Consider the following 23,765-nt stretch of genomic DNA (forward strand, 5'->3'; position numbering starts at 1 on the left):
CCAAGAGAAGGGTCTTGGATATATATATATATATATATATATATATATATATATATATATATATGTATATATATAAAGATATAAAAGTCCTATGTATGAGCTTTGTAGCTCAGAAATCTTCTAAACTATTGGACAAATTTCATTGAAATTTAGATGTGCTTTATGTAGTAGTATATCTGATGTATATCGAAGAATTTTATGAAGATTGGTCGAATCGTTATTCAGTTACGCTCAATCTTTTCATAAAATTGAAACATTTATGGCTCGAAAATCTTCAAAACTACTTGATCAAATTAATTAAGATTTGGGTATGTTTTAGAAGTGTATATGAGGTTGTATTTGTGTGAATTTTATGAAGATTGGTCGAGTCGTTCTTCAGTTACGTTCAATTTAAAGTCGGCAACAGAACACAATCTCAATTTAAGGTTATAACCTCAGTTTGAGGTTATGTTAACTTTTAGCATTTTTCATACGCGCTTATTCAGTGAGTCATAGTAGTTAGTTCTACTCGTTATTTTTAATCGTTTCATCAAATTGTGTTAATAATAATTTAGTTTTCTTTTAACAGAAATTGTATTTTAATATTAAATAAAATTATACCTCTTTTACTTTTCTCATTTATGTTTTGTATATTTCTTGTGCAAAAATGTACAAACAATAATTATGCAAAATAAAATAACGAAAAGTCGGTCTTCTTGCGCAGAACTACGCAAGAATTTGTTTATTTTGGGGAGGAGCTTTGTTTTTGGTAAGAGTGAAGTGAAGGAACCTAATTTTTAGCTACTAAATAGTATTTAAAAACAATATCCAAATAAAGCTATTACCAAATTGCATCTGGATAAAGCTGTTAATCCTCTGGGTTGTTCCCTATCTTTGTTAGTTTTTTAGAAGTTAGAAGAATATTTAAAAAAAAAATTTTTCACTTTAATAATTTTGAAATATATTTTAAAGTAGACAAATTTTTAATTTATTTATTTGAAGTTTGGTTTTAAACAGGTCAGTTAATAATGTTATTTACCATTTACCAAACGATATAAAGATAAAGGTTATTGATTGCGTATCACTTTTGCATACTATTCTGTTTTATTAGGTAAGGAAGTATGTTATTATTCATTAATATTCCAAGCACTATAATACCTGTATTTCCATATCTTTCCTTATTGTTTTAAATTTGGCGATATTCCATTCTGATCTCGTTATTTTAATTTTATATTATAACCTAATAATAATTTTTTTTTTGGCTGGTCTATCAAATTATATTATTCGTCTGCATTCGTATTTGGCAACATTATTTATTTATATGTCTGATGTAATAAATATGTTTGATTTCATTTTAACCCAATTACATTAAATCATTTCAATTTACATACACGTCATTTTATATCAATATATTACTGTGTTATTTGTTCTTTTATTGCGTTTTACTACTACCATTAGTAAATTAAAATGCAAACTATACATCAAGTTGTATAATGTTTATTCCAGTTAATGCAGGTTAATGTATATAGGTATATTATAAATTGTATACAAATGACATATTTTGTAGTGATATTTTAGTTAATATTTTAACATAAATAATTATTTAAGAGATGTGTAATTATATTTTTGTTTTACCGAGATGATTGTAAATGATGTGACATGAATCCCAATTACATCCGAAAACGACATATTCTTGTTGTCAAGAATAACAAGAATCATGAAATATATTTTTAATTTAAATCTTTCATCACTGTAAATTAGCTCTAGAACTGTTTAAGTATAAAATTGACGAGATAAATAATTGTTACCGATATTCAAAATTATGAAAATTAATTTGTATATGTTTCTAAAATTTTATTTATATGTAATTAATGTCCACTTCTCATTTTTTACCTTCTGTAATATAATTTGTACCCTACATAACTTTTTGAAATTCTGTTTATTTTGTTTGCAATTTTTTTAATCTGTTGGATATAACTTGAAGAAAACTTTTAATAAAATAAACTTCAGATAATTATAATAAATAATTAATTTTTATTACGGTTTTTATTATTCTTTCTCAATAACATTTTTTGTTATTTTATTAAATTAATATTTTATAATTCTTGTTTTATTTATTTTTTATCTTATTCTTTTTTTTTTTTTAATTTGTTTTTTCTTAAACAAATTTATGCTCTGTTATTTTTTTAAGTTAATGGTTGATTTCTTTGGTGTTCCTTTGTGTTGTATACATTTCTTTTTTTAATTTTGTTGAAACTTTTTAATGGAAATTTAATTGTTAAGCTGTTAATTTGAGGATTTCTGAAGGAATATATACAAAATAGTTTTGAGAATTTTATTCATAATACTTATTAAGTTGTATTATGTTTTTTTGTTTTACATTTTTGTCTTTTATGTGTTGAAAAATTATATCAATTTTTTTTTCTTTTTGCTTCTGTATAGATTTAAAGAAGTTTTTTTAATAAATTTGATCCTTAGAATATTTTGTTTGATTAGATTTTTTAGCCAATATATAAAAAAAAAATCATTTCCTTTCTTTTCACTTTAATATTGCTCTGAAATATTTTAAAATTCCATTTTCATCTGAAATATTTTATATAACAATAAAAACATGTCATAATTAATTATTATTGTTATTGTAACGTTTTGTTTCAAATGTATTTCTACAGTTGCATTAGTTTGATTTTAAAATTAATTTTTTTTTATTTGTTAAAATTTTTTTCTATAGATTATTATTTTCATCATTAAATTGTTACAACATCTATCATTTTTTTGAAGCAAGTTTTATAACTTCAGAAAAAAATGATATTTTGTTATTTTCTCTCTTTCTTTTGTTATACTGGTTGTTGGTTTTCGGCGTTATTTGAATTTTAATTTTATAGTAATAGGTTTCAGTTGAAAAAAAATGCTAGATTTTTGTTAACACAAATATTAATTTATTATTGTTTTGGTACAAAACAAACGAACACAGACACACTTAAACCTAATGTGTATGGCATACAAGGAGATTTTTTTGTATTTATTTACTATACATGAGCGTCGATGACTTAGTGGTGGTATGCAGCGTATGCTGGGGCGGCGTATGCGGGAGCAGCGTAAGCTGCAGCGGCCGGGTAAGCGACTTTAGCGACTGGGGCGGCGTAAGCGACTGGAGCTGCTACTTTAGCTACGACCGGGTGTGCGGCGGGTTCCTTGTGTACGACGGCGTTGAATCCGTTGTGCGGGTCGGCGGTGTATTCTACGGTTCTCTTGGTGCCGTCGGGTTCGATGAGACTGTAGCTACCTTGTACGACGTCCCCGCTTCGGCTTTCGTGTTGGCTCTTTGAGTCACCGGTAAGATGGTCTTGAATGTCGTAGGCGTAGCTGTATTGTGGGTTTGGGTCGTATTCTTCAGCGGGTCTTGCGTAGGCAGGGGCGTATGCGGCCGGAGCGGCGACTTTGGCGTATGCCGGAGCTGCAGCGTATGCTACCGGGGCGGCAACTTTGGCGTATGCCGGAGCTGCAGCGTATGCTACCGGGGCGGCAACTTTGGCGTATGCCGGAGCTGCAGCGTATGCTGGAGCTGCGTAGGCGTGAGCGGCGTAAGCCGGTGCGGCAGCGTATGCCGGTGCGACTGGGATAACACCGGCACGGGCGACTGCTGCGAAAGCAGCTAACAAGACGAACTGAAAAAGAAAAAAGAATTCTAAGTTAACATAATTTATGGAGAAATAACTTAAATTTAACATTTTCCACACAATATTTTCATCTAACAGTAATGATTTCCTGTAATGTTTGAACTATTTTGTGACGGTCTTAATTTTATTTTTCCAATTTGATTGTTCACTCCGAAGTAATGAATGTTTCATCCGTTATCAGATTCGAAAGTCCGGTCTATATTATGATGAATTAAAAAACTGCAGTAAATTAGGATAATTGTTGTTTGAAATCAGATACCAGATGAAAGATTCATTTGTTTTGTGCACTGGAGCGAGTCATGCGAGCAGCAAACTACGTGAAATTAAGTCGAAGCAATAAACATTTTTAAGATATAAAAATAGTTGACGTTAATTCTGTATAAACGAATTTATAAGTGCAATACAATTTTTTTCGAATTGAAATAAATACAATTCTTTTTATCATTACCCGTACGGTATAAAATTTTAAACCTAATCTTTTTATTCAATTGAATTTTTTTTTCCTGATTAGCCTCCGGGAATTACCGTTCAGATATTACTTCAGAGGATGAATGAAGATGATATTTATGAGTATAAATGAAGTGTAGTCTACTACAGTCTCAGTTCGACCATTCCTGAGATGTTTGGTTAATTTAAACCCAACCAAATAAAGAACACCGGTATCCACGATCTAGTATTCAAATCCGTATAAAAGTATCTAGGACTTGAACGCTGGAACTCTCTACTTCCAAATCAGCTGATTTGGGAAGACGGGTTCATCAATAGACCAACCCGGTGAGTTTATCAATTTAATGTGGGGGGTTGAAATCTTTACAAAAAGAAGATTTTATGAATCTACAGTGTTAGAATTCTAAAAAAAAATCTATGTTATTAATAATTTCCTGTGTTTTTATTTTATAACTTGTTACGCTTGTATGAGTATGCGTGTATTAAAGCATTACGGCGGTATTTTGTTTACAGTAAATAATAGAAGGAACTCACGATCTGTCAGTATACGGTGTCAACAATTTCAATCTGCGTTGTTTTTTACTTGTTGATTTTCTATCGGATTAACAGATATTCTGTGACTTCACACGAGTTACAGCATCATCGTTGTAATGTAATGTTTATTATATCCCTTCTTACTGTTATTCCCACCTTATCGGGAACGTAACAGCATCACGCTCTTTTTCAATACAACGGGCACACCATTCACTGTTTGCCCTTATCACATCGGTTTTATCTTAAAGATCCTACTATTGCTTCACTAGGAATCGTTGTTACCTAACGTGTATTGTAGGCTGCATACTAACTGTGTAAAGAAGGTTATTCATTATTATCATCTCTTTGTGTTGTATTAGTTTAAATGTCCCTCTGTGTATATTTTTTTATTCATATTACGATTTCAGTAATTATGAATATAATTTTCAAATAATTCAACGTAAGAGTTACGATTGAAAGTTAAAATTTTATGTCGTGAGAAAGTTGTTCTGTTAATATTGAAATTCATTTAGTGTTTTATTTCATTTGTTCACGTCGAATCAAAATAGTCACGAACAATTCTATCTAATTTTAGTAATTATGGTGATAATATTAATTTTTTATTACAGTTATTACGATAATTTTCAATGAGAAAGTTCGTTTTAGATCAACAGATAATGGGATATGTGCAGTATTATTGATGAACGTTCCATTATTGTTATTATTATGAAAGAATTTTGCTTTCTTTTCTTTTTGAAAGAAACTAAAAGTTAATTCTGATGTTAATCATTATAGAAAGGTATTTTTTTTTCTTTCATATTGAAATTTGAGTATTGTTTTAATGTTCATGTAATGGATTACATATTCTTAAATTTGAATTTAAAATTTTCTTTAGATTTTTTTTAAATTTTAAAATTATTGGATTCTAAACTTGAAAAAAAAATAAATATCTTGTACTATATCCAATATTTTACTTTCTCTTTAAAAATCAAGAAAGTTTTTATTAATTTTTTTGTTTAATTTATAACAGTAAATTATACTGATTTAAAAAAAAAAAAATATTGTATAAAATATTGCTTACTGTTTTTGAATTTTTGGTAACGTCTTGTGTATGAAACTTGAAAAATAGTATTCTGTTTGAAACCTACATTTTCCAGTAATGAAAATTTGATGATGTTTTGGGGAACCCATGGTTATTCAATAGCGCTTTAAAATCAAAATTAATTTGAAGGTTTTAATTACATACTAGAAAAATGATGGGCCTATGGTCCGTCACGAAAATGTTACATGGTTTATGTTTCATTATACATGATTTTGTTAAATGCTTTTACCAATTGTAACTAAATAACACTCATGAATTTAGCGTACTAACAACAACGAAAAGCTTCAAAATCCTTAAACTGTTTCATGAGTTGTGATTTTTTAACACAGCTCTAACTCCACTATTTTCCTTTTTCATACACAAAATACAAATATAATTTTAGATAAATATTTATAAGCACGATGCTTGCAATTTAAATAATTTAAAATTGTAACAGCAATGAAAAAGTAATAAAAAGAATTGCGATAATTTTGCTTTATTTTTTCAATACAAAAAAGGAAATTTCCCAGAAAAATAAAGCAAAAATGAAGCTTTTTTTTGTCATATTTATCATTCGATTGATTCAAATCATTCAGTTCAAACCCTTAACGCATTAAAGTTTGTGCTTCAATTCAAAATAAAAATTTAGCAAACAAACAAACCGTCGTCCCCCTTTTACCGTTTAATCTTTTCAGTTAGAGAATTTTTTTTTAAATTAATTTTACAAATAGGAAACTTTTTATAACAATTTATTATTTTACAGATCATAGAAGATAATTTTTTGTTCCATTTTGTTTTTCTCGTTCTGTATTATTTTATTTAATCATGAATTCTAAAATATACAATTATTGCAGTTATAGAAGTTGAAATGAACTAAAGTTTAATCGTTTTTTCTAATGGAAATCAGTACTAGAAAATAGTTTAAAAGTTTTTGAAGTAAAGCATAGTTTTAAAGTATTTTCAAGTAAAATAAACAGTAGTAGTAAAATGCTACTACCTAAGAAGTTGTATGTGATCTAAGATGAGACAAACACCCGAAATTAATATAAACTTTTTCAAGATAACAATCGTTCCATATTATAAACTTAATAAGGAACTCAAGGAGTGAAGTGATTTCCTTTTGTTTTCTTTAATTATTTATACGTATTTTTATACAATCATCAAGGCAACCGCATGAATATGTAGGGGATTTACAACTCTACAAAAAACAAACTTTCATTCCGTTCACCGTAGGGATTGATTCTGAAATAAACACCGTTAATATCAGAGAAAATTACTTTCGACAAATTATGCTTGTATCTCTAAAGCTTTAAGTGAACCATACCTATAAGAAAGAATGGAGAAATATAGTAAAACAACAACATAGTTTTTATACATAGAAAATTCCCATTTTATGAACTTAAAAAGGATGTTGATAATAATTTTTTACAATTTTTTATTAAACTTTTTTAGAAAGTTTTTTGCGTATACGTGTTTTTGATCTTTTAAAATTGTAACTAAATCATCGACTGGAATGAGTAAAACTAGTTTTATAAAGTATAATATTGTGAGTTATAGTAGTTATGATTAATATCTAGCATCTTATTTCTGTTACATATGTGCGTACATGCGCATGTATGAGTTGCTACTACATATATATATATATACATACATATAGTGCCACTTTTTGTGTGAAAATCTAGAACATGTATTATCTATATTCATTAAATAAATAAAAAAAATGATTGTGGGGGAATTTTTTTTCTTTTAGGTCGTGTTATACTTCCTTGTAATCGATATATGTTATTACAGTATACTTATAAAATTCTAAATACTCTTTCTTTATTACATAATATGACGTTAAAAGTTTAATGTTAAAAAGTAAAACAAGTCTAGACATACGCGTATATGTTTTACGATTTTATATTATATTCTGAAAGTTTATTTATTCGATTATGGTATTTTATTCTTGGAATTTCATAATTTAATACCAGGCCTATATGAATAATATTTCTTATGTCTACCTTATGCTATTTTACCGCATTAACCTAATTCTTTATGTTCATTTATTACCGGTTTTTATAGTCGTTTTGTTCCAACTACCTTTAGTGTACTTCACCTTAAACAATTTACCGCTTATTAACTAATTTTTTTCCTAAGAAAATAACCTTGTTATTAATACATAAATTAATATTTCTTTTATATGTTCTTTTATAATTATAACTTCTTTTTCCTTTTTCTTAATATTTGCATATATATTCTTCTTCTTCTTTGAATTTAACTTTAAGGCAGTCATAATTATTTAATTAAATTCTGCAATATGTAGTTGCTTTATACAGTAAGCTATTTCATGATACAAAGGTACATTATTGTTTGGTTTACAATATCTGACTTAATTGATGTATATCTGTAACGAATTTATAGAAGATTTGATAAAAGAGCCCAGTCAAAGTTGCTCTCTCTTTAAGTAATGATGTTTTGTACTGCAAACCAATCCCTATAATAAAATTTGATTAATGAAGAAGCTAACAGGAAAAAATGTGTAATTTTCTTTTGAATGCTCGGGTGGATTTGGATATTTGTTTTTCTTAGAATGGGTTGAATGGTTGGCTATCATTCTACAAAATGTTTGAACCCATTTTCTCAATTTTTTTTGTGTTGAGTTACCTACATTAATATCATTATTGGATCTAAAAAATATATATTGGAAATAATCTTCGTTTTTTTATATTACTGGAATGGTTTATTGTTAAAATTCGTACATGTGTAATCATCCTGTTTACTTTGTAGTTAAACTACATTAAACTAAATTAAACGTATGTTTAGTGGTTTTTTCATCCATTAAATTTAAGATTTTTTAAAATTCACTTTTAATAAATTACTAAAAAGTTTTATTGATTTTACAATTTATATTTTAATTATCTTACTAAGACATTCTTTGTCCGTTAATATTTCAAGGAAAAATTTCTATTGTTAGAAAACTACTAATTAATATCATTATTTATTTTTTTAGATCTTTGTTTAAATCAACCGATTATAGTTTTTTATTAAGAAATTAAACGATGTGTTAATTAGAAGAAATTAATTTTTGAAACAGTAATTTGTTCAGTATCGTTGACGATGAAGAATGTTCTGCATTTATGTTTTGTTGTAAAAGTCATGTAGCATATACATATAATTTTATTGTTTTTAAAATTTTTACTTTTACATTTTCTTTAGATCATTTTTAAAGACTTTTTTCTTTTTTTTAATACTTTTATTTATAGTCGCATCAACAATTAAAGTCATTAGCAACTTACAGTGTAATATAACTGTACCGGTAAGTTTGTAGCCTGAGTTTGTAACAAACTCAGGTCGACTACTCCTGAGAGGTGTGGTTAATTGAAACCCAACCATCAAAGAACACCGGTATCCACGATCTAGTATTCATATTCGAATAAAAGTTTATTTAGATTTGAACATGAAAACTTTGACTTCGAAATCAGCTGATTTACGATGATCACTAGACCAATCCGGTGGTTTTTTTTTTAAAAAAACTTGTTTTTGATTAGTTTTTCTAAAATTTATGATTTGCTTGGCTTTTCTTTATAATACAATACTTACATTATTTACTTATAGATTAGTAAGTGTATTACATATTACTATTTGTATATTACACACTACTAAGGCACTTGAATGTATTTTCCGTCATCTTTAATTTACTGTATTCTGCTATTTCTTTTTTTTTATTAAATTCTAACAAAATTATTTTATTTTTGTGCTTTATAAATTTTTGTCAAAATTTTAATAGAATTTTTTTAAATTTGTAACAGGTTGATATTATGCATTCCTTGTGTTTTCAGAGGGATAACCCTTTTGATTGTTTGCGTTACAAAAAAAAAAAAAATCTGGAGGTTTTCATCACCTTCCATTATAATTTATAAAAAATTGGATTTAGTATTTTCCAGTCTGGGATTGTTTATTCATAAGTCATTTCCTTTAATTTATTGAACTCTTGAAAATAAAATTGTATTATAAAAATTTACTGAATTTCAATTTAAATTTGGGTCATCTAGAATTACGAAACTTTTTTTATTAAGAAGGTTAATTGACAGTGCCGTTTGATAGATTCTCCCAGCTGATGAATTGTTATTCATTGTTCTGTACTTTTATGTAATCTAAACATATACATACGAAATGTTCCATGCTGCTTTTACATAACTAACGCCTTTGAATAGTTTTCAATGCTTTAAGTAAATATTAATCCTTAATGCTTAGTAAGGCTTTAGTTATGCAATACGCATAACATAAATGTATTCACTGAAAAATCTATGTAATATGTATGTATTTGGTATGTTTAATGGTTTTTGTTTTCAGTATTATGTCTAATTAAAAATCGTACTTTAACTTTAATAATTATTTATATAATTTCACGGTAATTAAGTATTTTAGTAACTATTACGTGTACTTTAGTTCATAATATTCTCATTTACATGTAATTTTAGCAAATAATCTTATAACTTCTTAGGTTGAATTAAATATTTTTTTAAATATTACTGTATCAAATTTTAAATTTTATTCTATTTATTACTGATTTATTGTGCATTTTATAAACAACAGGTATGATCAGTGTAAAACTATTTATTAGTACCCTTCTTCAGTAATATATAGGTTTTATGTAAAAGGTTTATTACATTGTAAAAATAAACATTATTTACTCTTATTTTTGTTATATAACCAATATTAATTTCAGAATTTTTATTTTTATAGAGCCTATATTTTAAAGTAATAGTTTTGTTTATATGCAATTACCGGTTAAATAACGTTAAAAGATTAACATATAACGCCTTGTTATACTACATCTAAATGTATTTTATTATTTGTTATTCTGCTATATATATATATGCCTACTGATATTAGATTAAAATTAACATAACTGGTTGAATGTTGGCTTACGTTCAGTGAAGAATTTTTCATGTTTGATAATAAAAATAATAATAATAAAGTCAGTGATCTTTTACGCAATCAGTGCATTTGTATAATATTGCAGTTTTTATTCTTTCTTTATGCATTAGATATTTCTTTGAATTTTAAGCAGGTTTTTTTAATAACAAATATTTTATATGTATATGAATTTACTTTTTTCTTTGAATTATAATAGTATATTTGTTTCAGTTATAATCAGCAATTCTGTGTGTGTGTGTATGTTTGTAAAGAAAACTGCTATAATTCATGGTTTGTAAATTATGTATTTAAAATTAATATATTAGTTTTAAAAATGTTATTTTCTCGATGTAATTTCAATATTGTGTTGATGCAGAACACTTCCTTAGCAAAGATATTTTTTTTTACTGTAATTGAGACTTCTTGAAAAGTAATTACTGTGTAATGAAAATTTTATGTTTTTTAACTTACAATTAAATCAGTAAATAAAACTAAACAAATCATCGGGAAATTTCGTATTTAAAAATTTTATTACTATTATATAACCTAGGCTATTTTTTATTTTCACTCTTAACTGTTAGATTGCGTTAGTGTACCTATTTAAGTTAAAATTATATGGTGATTATGATAAGCATATAATCTAAAATACGTAAATAATTATTATTATAATAATACAAGTGCATAAATAAATTTAATTTTTTTTTGTTTTGACTTGATAATATTACCACATAAGCTTGAAAAACTTATGCATGGAATATGGAAATGAAATTTTTTAGCGTATGAATAATGCCATGCCTCACCGGGATTCGAACTCAGGATCTCCGGATGAAAGGCCGAGACGCTACCATTCCGTCATATTTGCTTACTATATTGAAAAGTGTAATCTTTGATCTTTAATTTTTTTTAATCATTTTCTATTTTCTTTTTTAATTAATTTTCTTAAAAGTTGTATTTATTATATTTTAATAAATTATTAATTATGTAAAGAAAATTATTTGGCTGTTCAGGCCTGTTTATTAGTATTTTTGAAATATATTTTTTCTCTTAACGAAATATGTAAATAATTTTATCAAACAAAAGTGATCTAGTTTCTGATCGCTTAAGTTTAGAATCTCCTTATTATTAATTAATTCCTTAATCTCCTTAATTCCTTAGAATCTCCTTAATTATTAATTAGATTTATTTAAAAATTATAAGCAAGCTATTAGATTTAAAAAAAAAAGAAATGAAACGTATTATTTTACAAGCCTACACGTTTTATACAGAGTATAATAACACTCTTACCTTGTATGCCATGTTTGTGTGATAGTTCTGTTGTTGACTGTGCAGCGATGAGAAACAGGTAGGTGTGCTGCAGGACTCCTCGGAGGAGGTTTATATATTGGTTGACCGTATGCTGAATGATGCAACTCGGCCGAGCATAAACCGGGAGGCCGGGGCCGGGGCCTCAGCCGTCCCTTTCACTGCCGCCACACCACGCCTTGACCCCTACTTACTAGTGTAATCGGTGTGATGTGACCACCCCTGCGTATTCTTATCAGTTTAGATTTTTCTATTTATCTGTTTATTTTTAGTTGTAAGTAATATTAATAAAACATGCGGTTAATATAGTTTTACTATATTTTTTAGGAAGCAACCCTTAAAATTTTAATTTCTTATCTACTTTAATGAAACTTTTGTGTGTGTGTATTATATAACTGTATATTATATAACTGCCTACCTTAGGCAATCTATTTATTTTTCCTTTTTATTTATTAAAACATATTAGGCATTCGTTTTTAATTGATTTTATTTGAATAAAATTTATAATTCTTTGTTATTATATTATTTTACCACAAATACATGAGGACATTGAGGATGCTAATCATGGTCGCCTTCATCTAGAAATCCACCTATCAAAACAGCAATTGCTGTCTCAGAGGATGGATTCATCCTAACTGACGCCTGGCGTCAAGAATGGACCACAAAGCAGAATAATCAAATTCCATGTATTACTCAAAAGCCGCCGGGTTTTGACTTGCCACATAAGACATGGTTAACGTTAAATAGAATACGAACTCAGTATGGTAGGTGCGTCTATTTCCTGTATAAATGGAGTAAAACACCGACGCTTCTTTGGGAGTGTAATGAAAATCAAACTGTTAAACACATCACAGATTTTTGCCCTAGGACAGCTTATGGAGTCCTGAAGATTTCTTGATGGCGACTCCAGGAATCAATAGCTTATATTAATTTGTTAGATGTTTGTTTGTAATTTTTTACTGTAATTGGTGTTGTGTCTTGGTGCCATACGCTAAATAAAATTTACCACAAATGCTCGAAATTTTTTTTACACTTGAGAATTTAGAATGAAAGTTTTGGATTGCATGAAAAATTCCAAGCTCGATCGGTATTCAAAAACTGGATCTTTCAGATTAGTTACGGAGATACTACTACTCCAGCAAGTTGGCCATCTCTTATTAATGATAGTTGTAAAATTTTAATGTCGAAGCGTTTTGTTTCTTATTTTCATTTTTTATTCTTTAACATACTAATTTTTCTAAGGAGACGTTTTTACGGAAATTTTCAATAAAGGCTTTAACAATCTTATTCGTACTATTCCTATTTTTCAACCCACCGGGTTGGTCTAGTGGTTTACTTGTCATCGCAAATCAGCTGATTTCGAAGTTGAGAGTTCTAAGGTTCAAATTCTAGTAAAGGTAGATACGTTTTTACGGATTTGAATACTAGATCGTGTATACCGGTGTTCTTTAGTGATTGGGTTTCAATTAACCACACATCTAAGGAACGGTCAACCTGAGACTGTACTAGACTACATTTACATTCATACTTCATTTACATTCATACATATTATTCTCATTCATCCTCTGAAGTAATACCTTATGGTGGTTTCGAAGGCTAAACAGAAAAATAACAAAAATATTCCTCTTTTACTTCTACATTTTTTAACTAAATTTTTTCGTTGATTGCCAAGACATTTGTAACTTATTTACAAATTATTACAGTCCCTAGCTTTAGGTCCTACCTATTTTTTTTTTTTTAGTTGTAAGTGTTTTGTTTGCATTCTTCATTAATTATTTGTTTTTTAATTGTTGTAACTTATATAATGGATCTCTGTTTTTCCTGTTTCACTATTTATTATTTTTTTTTTTAGACGTGGATATCCAACGGTATTATCTGTTTATTTAAAAGAAAAATATAAAAATAATTTTTTTTCATAAGAACAAGATTTGTTTAAAACTAACTAATTGGTCTACCCAGTATTTCCGAATTTAAATAAAAATAAAAAATCCCAGAGTTACTACTAGTTTAATGATAACCAGTGGCTGATTTGTCAATACTTAGTTCATTATTAATGTTTGGATGTAAATTCATTCAGCACAATGGGTTAATCTATTTTTATAACTTCTATCCTGACTCTTTTGTTTTTAAAGTAGAAGGAAATATCGTAATCGCGAAAAATTTCGGTTTTCATTTTTTCAACGGAAATATCCATTTTGACCTCCCCTGAATCTATTTTGATTAGTTTCGGCATGACGTACGTCGTATGTATCTCGCATAATTAAAAAACGACTTGTCGTAGAATGTTGAAATTTTGGATTCAGAACTGTTGTAATATCTAGTTGTCCACCTCCCCTTTTGATTGCAATCGACTGGACCAAAAGTGTCCAAAAAAGAAATTGGACTATGGAAAAGAGAAAGGGCACATTGATTGAAATCCAACTTCATTTCCTTTTTTTAAACTTTTTTTTTATTTTAAATATATTGATCTATTAATAATTATTAGGTTAATAATTATTAACCTCCGATTGTAAAAAAATGATTATAATAAATAATAATAATTCCATAATGACAATAAAACAAAATATATATATAATATATATATATAAATTCAGAAGTTATTAGTGAAATAAAATTTTACGTACTTTTAAAAATATGTATTTGTAATTTAATAGGCGTACAAGGATGTAATGTGGAGTCCTCAACAGATTTTTTATTTTCCTAACGTATACGTTGCAATTTGTTTAACTAATGAACAATAAGTCCGAAACAATGTGATGAAGATGTAAAGAAGGTCGACCATTCCTGAGACATATGGTTAATTGAACCCCAACCACTTAAGTAAACCGGTAACCACTGTCTAGTATTAAAATCCGTATAAAAGTTACTAACTTTTAGTAACTTAGTAAGATTTGAACCTCAGAACCTTCAACTTCGAAAATCAGCTGTTAAACAACTGATTTGGGACGACGAAATTAGCATTAGACCATCCCAGGGGGTTACATTTTTTCTTTTTTGAAATTTAATTTGAATAATATTTTCAGAGTTTGAAAATATTTGAATAATATTAAGGTTTCCTATAATATTGATCTATATACCGATACATCACTGAAATGTGGCGGTTTTTCATTTTTTTTTTTTTTTTGGTTCTCATAATTTTTCTTCATTTCCTTTATCCCACTTCTTTCTTAATTTCTGCTATCCAATTTCAATCATTCCAATTTTTTTCAGTCCACGATCATTCGCTTTTAAAATCGCTTATTGAAAATTAACCTATTTTATTTTTTTTTTCATTATCGTTTTACGTATATCTTGTATGAATTATAAACCTTATATTTAATCAGATTTTCGGAGATCAAAATATTAAATAGTGTTATTTACGAAATAATTAACATTTCAGTGAGTTTGATACTATTGAAATTATTTACTCAGATCGAAATCCACAAACTTTTGTTTCATTTCGGTTTTCAATCGAATCGCTTTATTAAAAATGTTTTTAATCCTTTCAATTTTTTTCGTAACTTCATGAGTTTTTTAAATTAAATACTATTTGAAACCCTTATAGCGTTTTTAACAATTTATATAAAGGGATTCAGTGCAATTATATAGATTAGATCATTTATTGTTATATTTTTAATAATAAATTTAATTTAATATTTAATTATTTTCTACATTTTTCCTTTCTTCTTTATGCTTAAAATGTGATGTATACAAAACTTTGTTAAGATTAATTAGTCGATAGTTAACATGAGTTTGAGTTAGACACATAACATTTGGGAAATCTTTTTTTTGATAAAACAATAAATCGATGTAAAAATTTGTTTTTATATCCTCTTATTTTGTAACTCAGTTGTTAGCATAATAAATTGATTATCTGATTTAATAGAGAAGATGATGAGATCTTTTTTCCCTGTTTAGCCTCTGGGAATTACCGTTTAGGTATTACTTCAAAGGATGAATGAGGATGAACAAAACTTCAACCGATACAAGTAGCACTGAACTAATTCCGGACTATTTTGTGAATAACTTCGAGCAATTGCAGGCTTTCTTTTTCCTGTTTAGCCTCCGGGAATTACCATTCATATAATACTTCAGAGGATGAATGAGGATAATGATATGTATGAGTGTAAATGAAGTGTAGTCTTGTACAGCCTCAGTTCGACCATTCCTAGATGTGTGATTAATTGAAACCCAACAAAGTACACCGGTATCCACGATGTATTATTCAAATCTGTAGAAAAGTAACAGCCTTTACTAGGACTTGAACGCTAGAACTCTCAACTTCCAAATAGATGATGAGATTTGGCAGAAAATTATCAAACATTTTCTTTCAGAAGTTGGTTATTTGTCAACGCATTTTCAAAACTAAGTTGTCTTATTTTCACAACAAAACGGTTAACGCATAAAATACGATAAAATTAAGGATTATTGAGATGTAAATGATTGAAAAATTGATATGAAATTTTGAAAATCAATAAAAAATTTCCATTATGAAATCTCTGAACTTGTTTACACATTAATTTCTTATTTATTAGACAGTGTTGGTATAAATGTGTGTACCAAATATTATTGCCATTCCTCAATCCGATCTTGAGATAAAAAGTTTCCATTAATAAACAAAAAATGGCGGATAGAAGGAAAACCTAGGGAAAAATCAACTTTTCTTCATAGTTTTTGTTCATTAACACTTAAAATCGAAAATGGATAGCCAGCTGACCACTTTAGATAGACTCTGAGTACGTGTATATATATATATATATATATATATGTTTATTATATAAATGAATGTTTATTAATTTCTCACACACACGCGCGCGCGCGCGCCCGCGCATATACGCTTCAAATAAATATTTTTTATATGTATATTTCATTGTTCGTACATATTTTTACCAATAAAAAATGTTATTATTCGTGTATATTTCGTATACTTTATTTTGTACCACTAATTCTTGTAATATTACGTAAGAAGCATTGCTTTTGTTGAGTGTCTACACACCGATGCACTCGTTTTTTTTTATTTTTACGGTTTTTGTTACATTCTCGTTCGGTCACAAAATTTATTTAAAACATCTTTTTAAATTTTATTTTACGTATGTTAGAAAATATTTGCTTACATCATGTAATATAAATGTAACATTCTTGTTGTCGTAGAATGATTATTTAATGTCTTAATACTTTCTATATATTGTTAAATAAATTGATATACGTTTTATTACTTTTTCTTCCATCATCGGTCAAGGTTGCAGTAAATTTCTTTTATGATTTACTAGTTATTTCACTTCATGAGAATCAGAATATTATTACAGATGATTTCGTACGTTGAAAAAGTTAACATTTGTAGTTTTATCGTACCTTTAGATCATGAAACTATTACATAAGTAATTTAGCATATAATAGTGTATTACATATAAAGATTCTTTCATTTTTTAATTTTTTTTTTTTTAGGGTAACTTAAATTCTGATTTGGTAATATAATTTACCTTTCGATTTCATTATATTAAATTTTTAATAAAATTAGGACGTCATTGATTGATTTAATTGTTAAAAGTTTTTAGATAATTAAAATTGCGTTTACTGATGAAATGATCTAATTGAGTAATAAACTGGTTTTATTTATCTGTTATTTTAAAATATTTTGACTATTTACTTGTTTGTGCATGCAAAACTTCGACCTGTTAAGATCGATTAGTCAATAGTTAACGTGAGTTTGAGTTAATCTTAGACGCATAATATTTGAGAAATCTTTTTTTTTTTTGTAAAGTAATAAATCGGTGTAAAAATTTGTTTTTATAATCTTGAAGACATTATCTCGCAGAGCTTTAGGATTGATATTGTGGACAAGCGTAGTACATTTATTTAGGTTTCTTAGTTAAATGATTGATCGATTAGAAAAAAGACTATACCTTACGCGTTACCAATACATTGATTCCAATCTGTAGTACAGATTCCATATGGAGAAGTTATTCTATATACGGAAATTTCATCTCTATGTTAGTTGATTATATATTTTCCGATGCGTATGGAGCTAATTTCATAGTAATGAACAATGAAAAAAATCTTTCAGTATGTTATTATTAAATTCGTTGTTAATTATCCTGTTTTATGTATAAATTTTCATTTTGTAAAAATTAGATCAAAAAGAAAATATTTTCCTTTGAATGGTCTATATTTAATTTTTTACATTACGTTCAATTGTAGCAATAGAAGTGAACGGGAATATTTTAATCAAAGTGACAGCGGAATAAAATAAGATCGGTGTCGTTTGTGTAAAATTTTTACAAAGCTAATTTATTCAGTTTCAAACTCATCAGCAGAGATTCAACACGATCATTCCTACTCGTAACTTATCTAACCAAGTTTTTTCATTTATTTAGCGGCTTCGAAACACTACAAATATGACAGATATTTTTGTATCGTGAATCAAAATCAGAACTTAGATCGGTGTGTGTGTACGCGCGCGCGCGTGCGTTTCCCCCCTATAATGAGTTACGTTTTACTTTATACCTACGTTTATAAAGTGTACAACAGAAAAATACATTTCTTTTGAGCTTATTGTAATCGAAAAGTGAGCGTACCACAATCATTGTGTCCACCAGTTCAAACAGCCACCATTTCTTCTTGAAGAGCATACCAGTTCATCTTGACATTTTATATGTTCCATAGTATTTAGCTCATCAGTATCCCAGTTAAGTTTTAAGATAGCCGGTTTTCTCCAGAATTTATTGTTTTATAATAAAACATAAATAAATTGTTTCTCTCTCTGTGCAACTAATATTTTACCGTTCTTACCGAATGGCGGTAGTCTAATCTTTGCCTCCTTTTATGATTTTTGCGTAGTGTATACGCATACGTAAAAATACATTGGATACATTGGATTTCTATCACTTAATATGTACAAATTTTCTAAAAACCTTGCTTTGTAACAATGTTATAAAAAAATGCAGGTGTTAGTTTTATAATTATTTTTAAATAGAAATCAGTTATTTAATCATTAATTTAGTATTTCTCTTGATTTAAACTATGACTTTCTATTCGTAGGAATATTTTATTTTATCGCTCAGGTAAATTCTAAAATATTTTCCCGGTTTTCCAAATTATTTGCGCAAACGCATATAACGTATAAAGTAACTTAGATTAGCGAGAGTATGAAGTGAATTACTGTAGCATTTTTAATTCAATTTATTTTATTCAATTAAAACCCTAAGAAAACAACATACGTATAAGGTTGAGTGTACTAGTTATAATAAATGAACCGCTTACGTCTACACTGATTTATAGTTATATATATTTTATTTAATAGTAATTCAATTATCCGTACCTCATTCAATTATCGTGGTATATAATTATTTGTTGGTTTAAGGGAGTGTCCATTCCTTAATTTACAAATTATCATTTCATTAATATACAATTATTGTGATTGTAATTGTTTCTGAAAAATAAACTGTTGAGCAATTTTTTTATAAATTAGACATTTTCTCATAGGTTTTTTATTGGAAAAATTTGTTATTTTTGTAACTATTCTGTATAGTTGAAGAAAAACTTGTTTTTTCAAATGCGGAAAAAACCTTGTACTAATTAATTAATTAATACGTATAATTTCTTACAGTTATACTGTACTTTACCTTTATAATGAAAATATAGTTTTTGTATATCTTAACTTTATATCAATTTGTATATCTTAACTTTTTCCCATAATATATAATACCTCAATAGTCTAATAAGCTTAGTTACACGTATAATAAGCTTAGTTTCTCGAGCTAATCATTCCCATGATAGTGGCCCTTAATTAATCCAGTGACCAATTTGTCATATAGATTATAAGAGAATTTAATACAGTAAAACTAATTGTGTGTTTAATTTATTGTACACCCAGAGCTCAGTCCCGTGCAGGATTCGGGGAATATTCTGGCTTTTCAAAAATCTATGATGAGTCTCGTTCCACAGATTAGCTCTTGTGACGTGAAAATAACGTTGAAATGTTCACTCGTCAGCCGATTGAGATTTGAATTTGTAGGTTTGTTTCCTCACAAAAAAAATGAGAAAACTGTTTTTTTTCAAACCGGTCGGGATTACATCTTACTCGGCGCCAATTCAGACCAGTGCTCGTTTCTCATACCGGACTGTTCTATATCGGGTCAGGCTGATTTACATAAGCTCGTGTAGTAAGTCGGCTGGAACCTGATGACCGCTCAAGGTAAGATTGGCCTATACCAATCCTGTTAACCGATTTTTTCGGTTCTAGTATCTGTCTGTTCAAAATTTTTGAGATCAACTAGAGACTATCATTGTTTATTTTCCGATGTTCTTAATTGTAGGAGTTTAAGAAAAACAAAATTTTTTTTTAACTTTGAATTCTTCACCCGATTTTCTACCAACCTTCCCATGGTAAGGAAAAGATGTGAACACCACTTTTCCTTGCCGTTATCCCTTTTAATGTCTTCTTCAACAGATGACATCAACTTTTATTTCTTTCGATACGGCTATCGAAAGATGAAGTATGAAGATGATGTATGAAGTGAATTACTGTAGCATTTTTAATTCAACTTATTTTATTCAATTAAAACCCTAAGAAAACAGCATATAAGGTTATGTGAACTAGTTATAATAAATGAACCGCTTACGTCTATACTGATTTATAGTTATTTATATTTTATTTAATAGTAATTCAATTATCCGTACCTCAAAGAGATACTAGAATCTCTTTGTTTTCGTTGTGATCAGTATTTCTCTTTTTCTGTTTTCTCCCATGAACTCTTAACATCCAGCCGTAAAAAAATGAGTATTCATCCACCGTAACTTAAGCATTTATGAATAAAAGGTTCTATTTTATACCTCTGTCGTGTTGTATGCCTTAATGCTATAAAATATAACGTAGAAAATGTTTAATAGTTTGTTAGTACGCACTTACAGATTTTCTACATACAATTACCTTCATTTGTTACTGTTGCTGCATGTTATTACTCCCCAGGGCGGCCTTCTCTCGTTAATTACTATTTTAGTATTTTTCGGTATCATAAGAAAAACACAAATCCGGTTATATTACGAAAAACATAATCTTATAAATAGCGTGAATCCTGATGCTATAGTTTATCCGGACGGCTCTAAAGACGTTAATTCTATTGGTTCTGGTTGTGTGGTTGGCAATAAAACATACGTGTTTGGCTTTCCCAGCATATTCCGTCTTTTCGTTGCGAAGCTGTATGCTATTAATTAGGCTTTAGATATAATTAACCTAACATTTCGACACGTACTTGTCTATTCAGATTCCATAAGCGCCTTACATACGATTAGAGACATGTTCTTCAGACACACTGTCGTCTATGACATACAGTCTGTTATCTCTGAAGTGACTCAGTGTAACACAACTGTGAGCTTCTGCGGGATCACCAGCCATATTGGAATTTCACGCAACGTGCTGATACTGCGACAAAAGAGCCATAATTCTTGTCTCCTTTCACTAATCGTGCTGTTTCTGATGATCTTGTCTGTTTTCTGAAGAGGGTGGTGATCCGTGATTAACGGCAAAGTGAATGGAGTAATACCGTAGACGATAAACTTCATCTCGTTATGAATACTGTATCACCGTGGAGATCCTCATGCAGGCATAACCACAGGAGGTTATTTGCCGTTTTCGTATAGAGCACACCGGACACACTCGTGGATGACTCAGACCGATCCACCCGTTTGTGTTCGCTGCGGCTGCCAACTAACGGTGCACCACATCCTTGTGGATTGTGTCTGTCATGCGGCATTGCGTTGGAAGTTTGAACTAGGGAGTAAATTTCGAAATATCTTAGGAAACAATGAGATATTATTGAATATTTTGCGATTTCTTAGGGCCGTCCGTTTATATTCAAATATTTGAGTTTTCTGTATTATGTTTCAGCTATTTTATGCCGTTTGACGTATGGTGGCATATGGTAATTTTATTATTTTAATTTAAATAATCGGTGTAATATTTCATCGTGATTTTATTTCGCTTTTAATATACGTCGTAGGCATTTTCCATTTATGCCGTGTTTTTATATTACTGGTTTTTAATTTTTAATTGTTAATCTTTAATATTTATTTATTTACTGTATAAATACCGTGTCAGGGCACTGATGACGATACTTGGTTGTGCGCCCAGAAAAATATTTTCTATACGATAACTAATTTTCAAAAAGTAGTCCAGTGATCGTTTAGTATTTTTTACCTTACATACATTTGACTACCCCTTCTACGTGATTTTTCACCGAGGTATTATTTTGTTTTTTTTATTTATTATTTTAATTTTATTGATAATAATAGCTAGACCGTATAATAATCCATTCTCTATCACATTTTATCTGTAAGGTTTGTTCAAGCTATCAAGTCTGCCAATATAACTTTTTACATCTATTGATCGAGCATGGTGTTTTATATATTCCTTGTTTGGTTTTAAATAAATAAATTTTAAATATTTGTAATGATTTATTATTTAATTCGGACGGGAACATTTTAGAATCGGGATTCATTATAAAAGATTATGAATTATAAATATATACCTATTTCTTTTATATAGAGATCTCTACGGTAAAATTCATATACTTTGATATTAATTTTTTTTTAAGTTTACGACTCAATTTTATTGAGGTTTTTAAAACTTTTTACTTTGTGTTGTTTGTTTTATTGATTTTTTTTGTTCTGTTTTTATTTTAAGTAGTAGAACGTTCCTTTTGTTTCAAAGTTCAGTGGCAATTTTGTTGCATAACGGGTTTTTATCACGTTACAGCCATTGCCCTTGAGATTGCATTTGTGTTGTTCTTTTTTCTTTTGTTTCAGTCATCGTCTTACGAGGGTGATGTCCTCACTTTTGGTAGGTAACATTTTTTATTGTTATTATTTTTTAAGTAGATTTGTTATTCACGTGATTTGCAATTAAGACAAGTTTTTTGGTTAGTAGGTTCTTTACATTTGTGTTTTATTTCTGAACAAAGAATGGACCGGTTGATTTAATATATTTCATTAATATTATTATTGATGTTGTTTTGACCCAGTTGATCATAGTAGACATTGAGGCTTGGTTTGGTTTATGTTTTATATATATATATATATATATATAATTTTTTTTTATTCTTCTTTTATCTTACGATTTACTTCGTCCTTCAATTTCCAGCCTTAATTATTATTCTTTTTTTCTATGCTGTTCTGGTCCTTAAACTTTTAATTTCTTGTTATTTCACCATCAATATCGCTCTATTCTCTCGGTTGTTTTATAGTAAGTAAAAATTTATTTATACCGGTTTAACAGCTTGCAGTTACTCCTACTACTTTATTATGTTGTTGTAACTTATATTTAGGCCTATCATTAAAAATCTATAACAAATTTTATTACATTTTTTCTTTTTTTTTTAATGTGGTTATTTATGATCGTTAAAGATATCATGGTCGAGCAGTAGTTTTTTTAATAAATATTGCATAATTATTTTCTACAGTAGGGGCTGTGATTGTTTTAAATTATTTATTTAAATTTTAGTACTTTCTTTAATGTCAATATAAGCCTGTAGGTTTGTTTTTTAACCGTTAGAAATTTTTTTCGATAGTTTGTTTGCCTTAGTGTTCCAGTTTGTAAATAACTGGCTATACAGTACATGGATAAAGATCGTTTCGTTTATTTTTATTTCGGTTTTGGAAAATTAATTTCCTGACTAGTTAAAATTAATCATCAGTTAATTTTCATGTAAAATTTCCTTTTTAATTCTTTGTACGAAGTAGTGTGATCGCGAAAAATTTCGGTTTTCAAATTTCAACCATTCAATATCCATTTTGACCATCCCTGAATCCATTTGATTAGTTTCGGCGTACGTCTGTACGTACATATGTATCTCGCATAACTCAAAAACGATAAGCCTTAGGTTATTGAA

The 23,765-nt window shown here is 28.3% G+C and overlaps 1 protein-coding gene across 1 annotated transcript in view; it reads right to left on the reverse strand.

Annotated features, from left to right (window-relative positions):
• The window catches only part of LOC142328338 (uncharacterized), a 94,647-nt gene extending 82,697 nt beyond the window's left edge, over window positions 1-11,950 (reverse strand). Inside the window, exons 1-2 of the mRNA XM_075372044.1 lie at window positions 11,884-11,950; window positions 3,036-3,644 (exon numbers count right to left, since the gene is read on the reverse strand). Coding sequence (XP_075228159.1) covers window positions 3,036-3,644; window positions 11,884-11,895 — 621 coding nt within the window. The 5' untranslated portion in view covers window positions 11,896-11,950. The remainder of the gene's footprint in view (window positions 1-3,035; window positions 3,645-11,883) is intronic.
• Window positions 11,951-23,765: the final 11,815 nt, after the last annotated feature.

The sequence above is a fragment of the Lycorma delicatula genome, chromosome 7 (genome assembly GCF_047948215.1).
Source record: "Lycorma delicatula isolate Av1 chromosome 7, ASM4794821v1, whole genome shotgun sequence".
Lineage (NCBI taxonomy): Eukaryota > Metazoa > Arthropoda > Insecta > Hemiptera > Fulgoridae > Lycorma > Lycorma delicatula.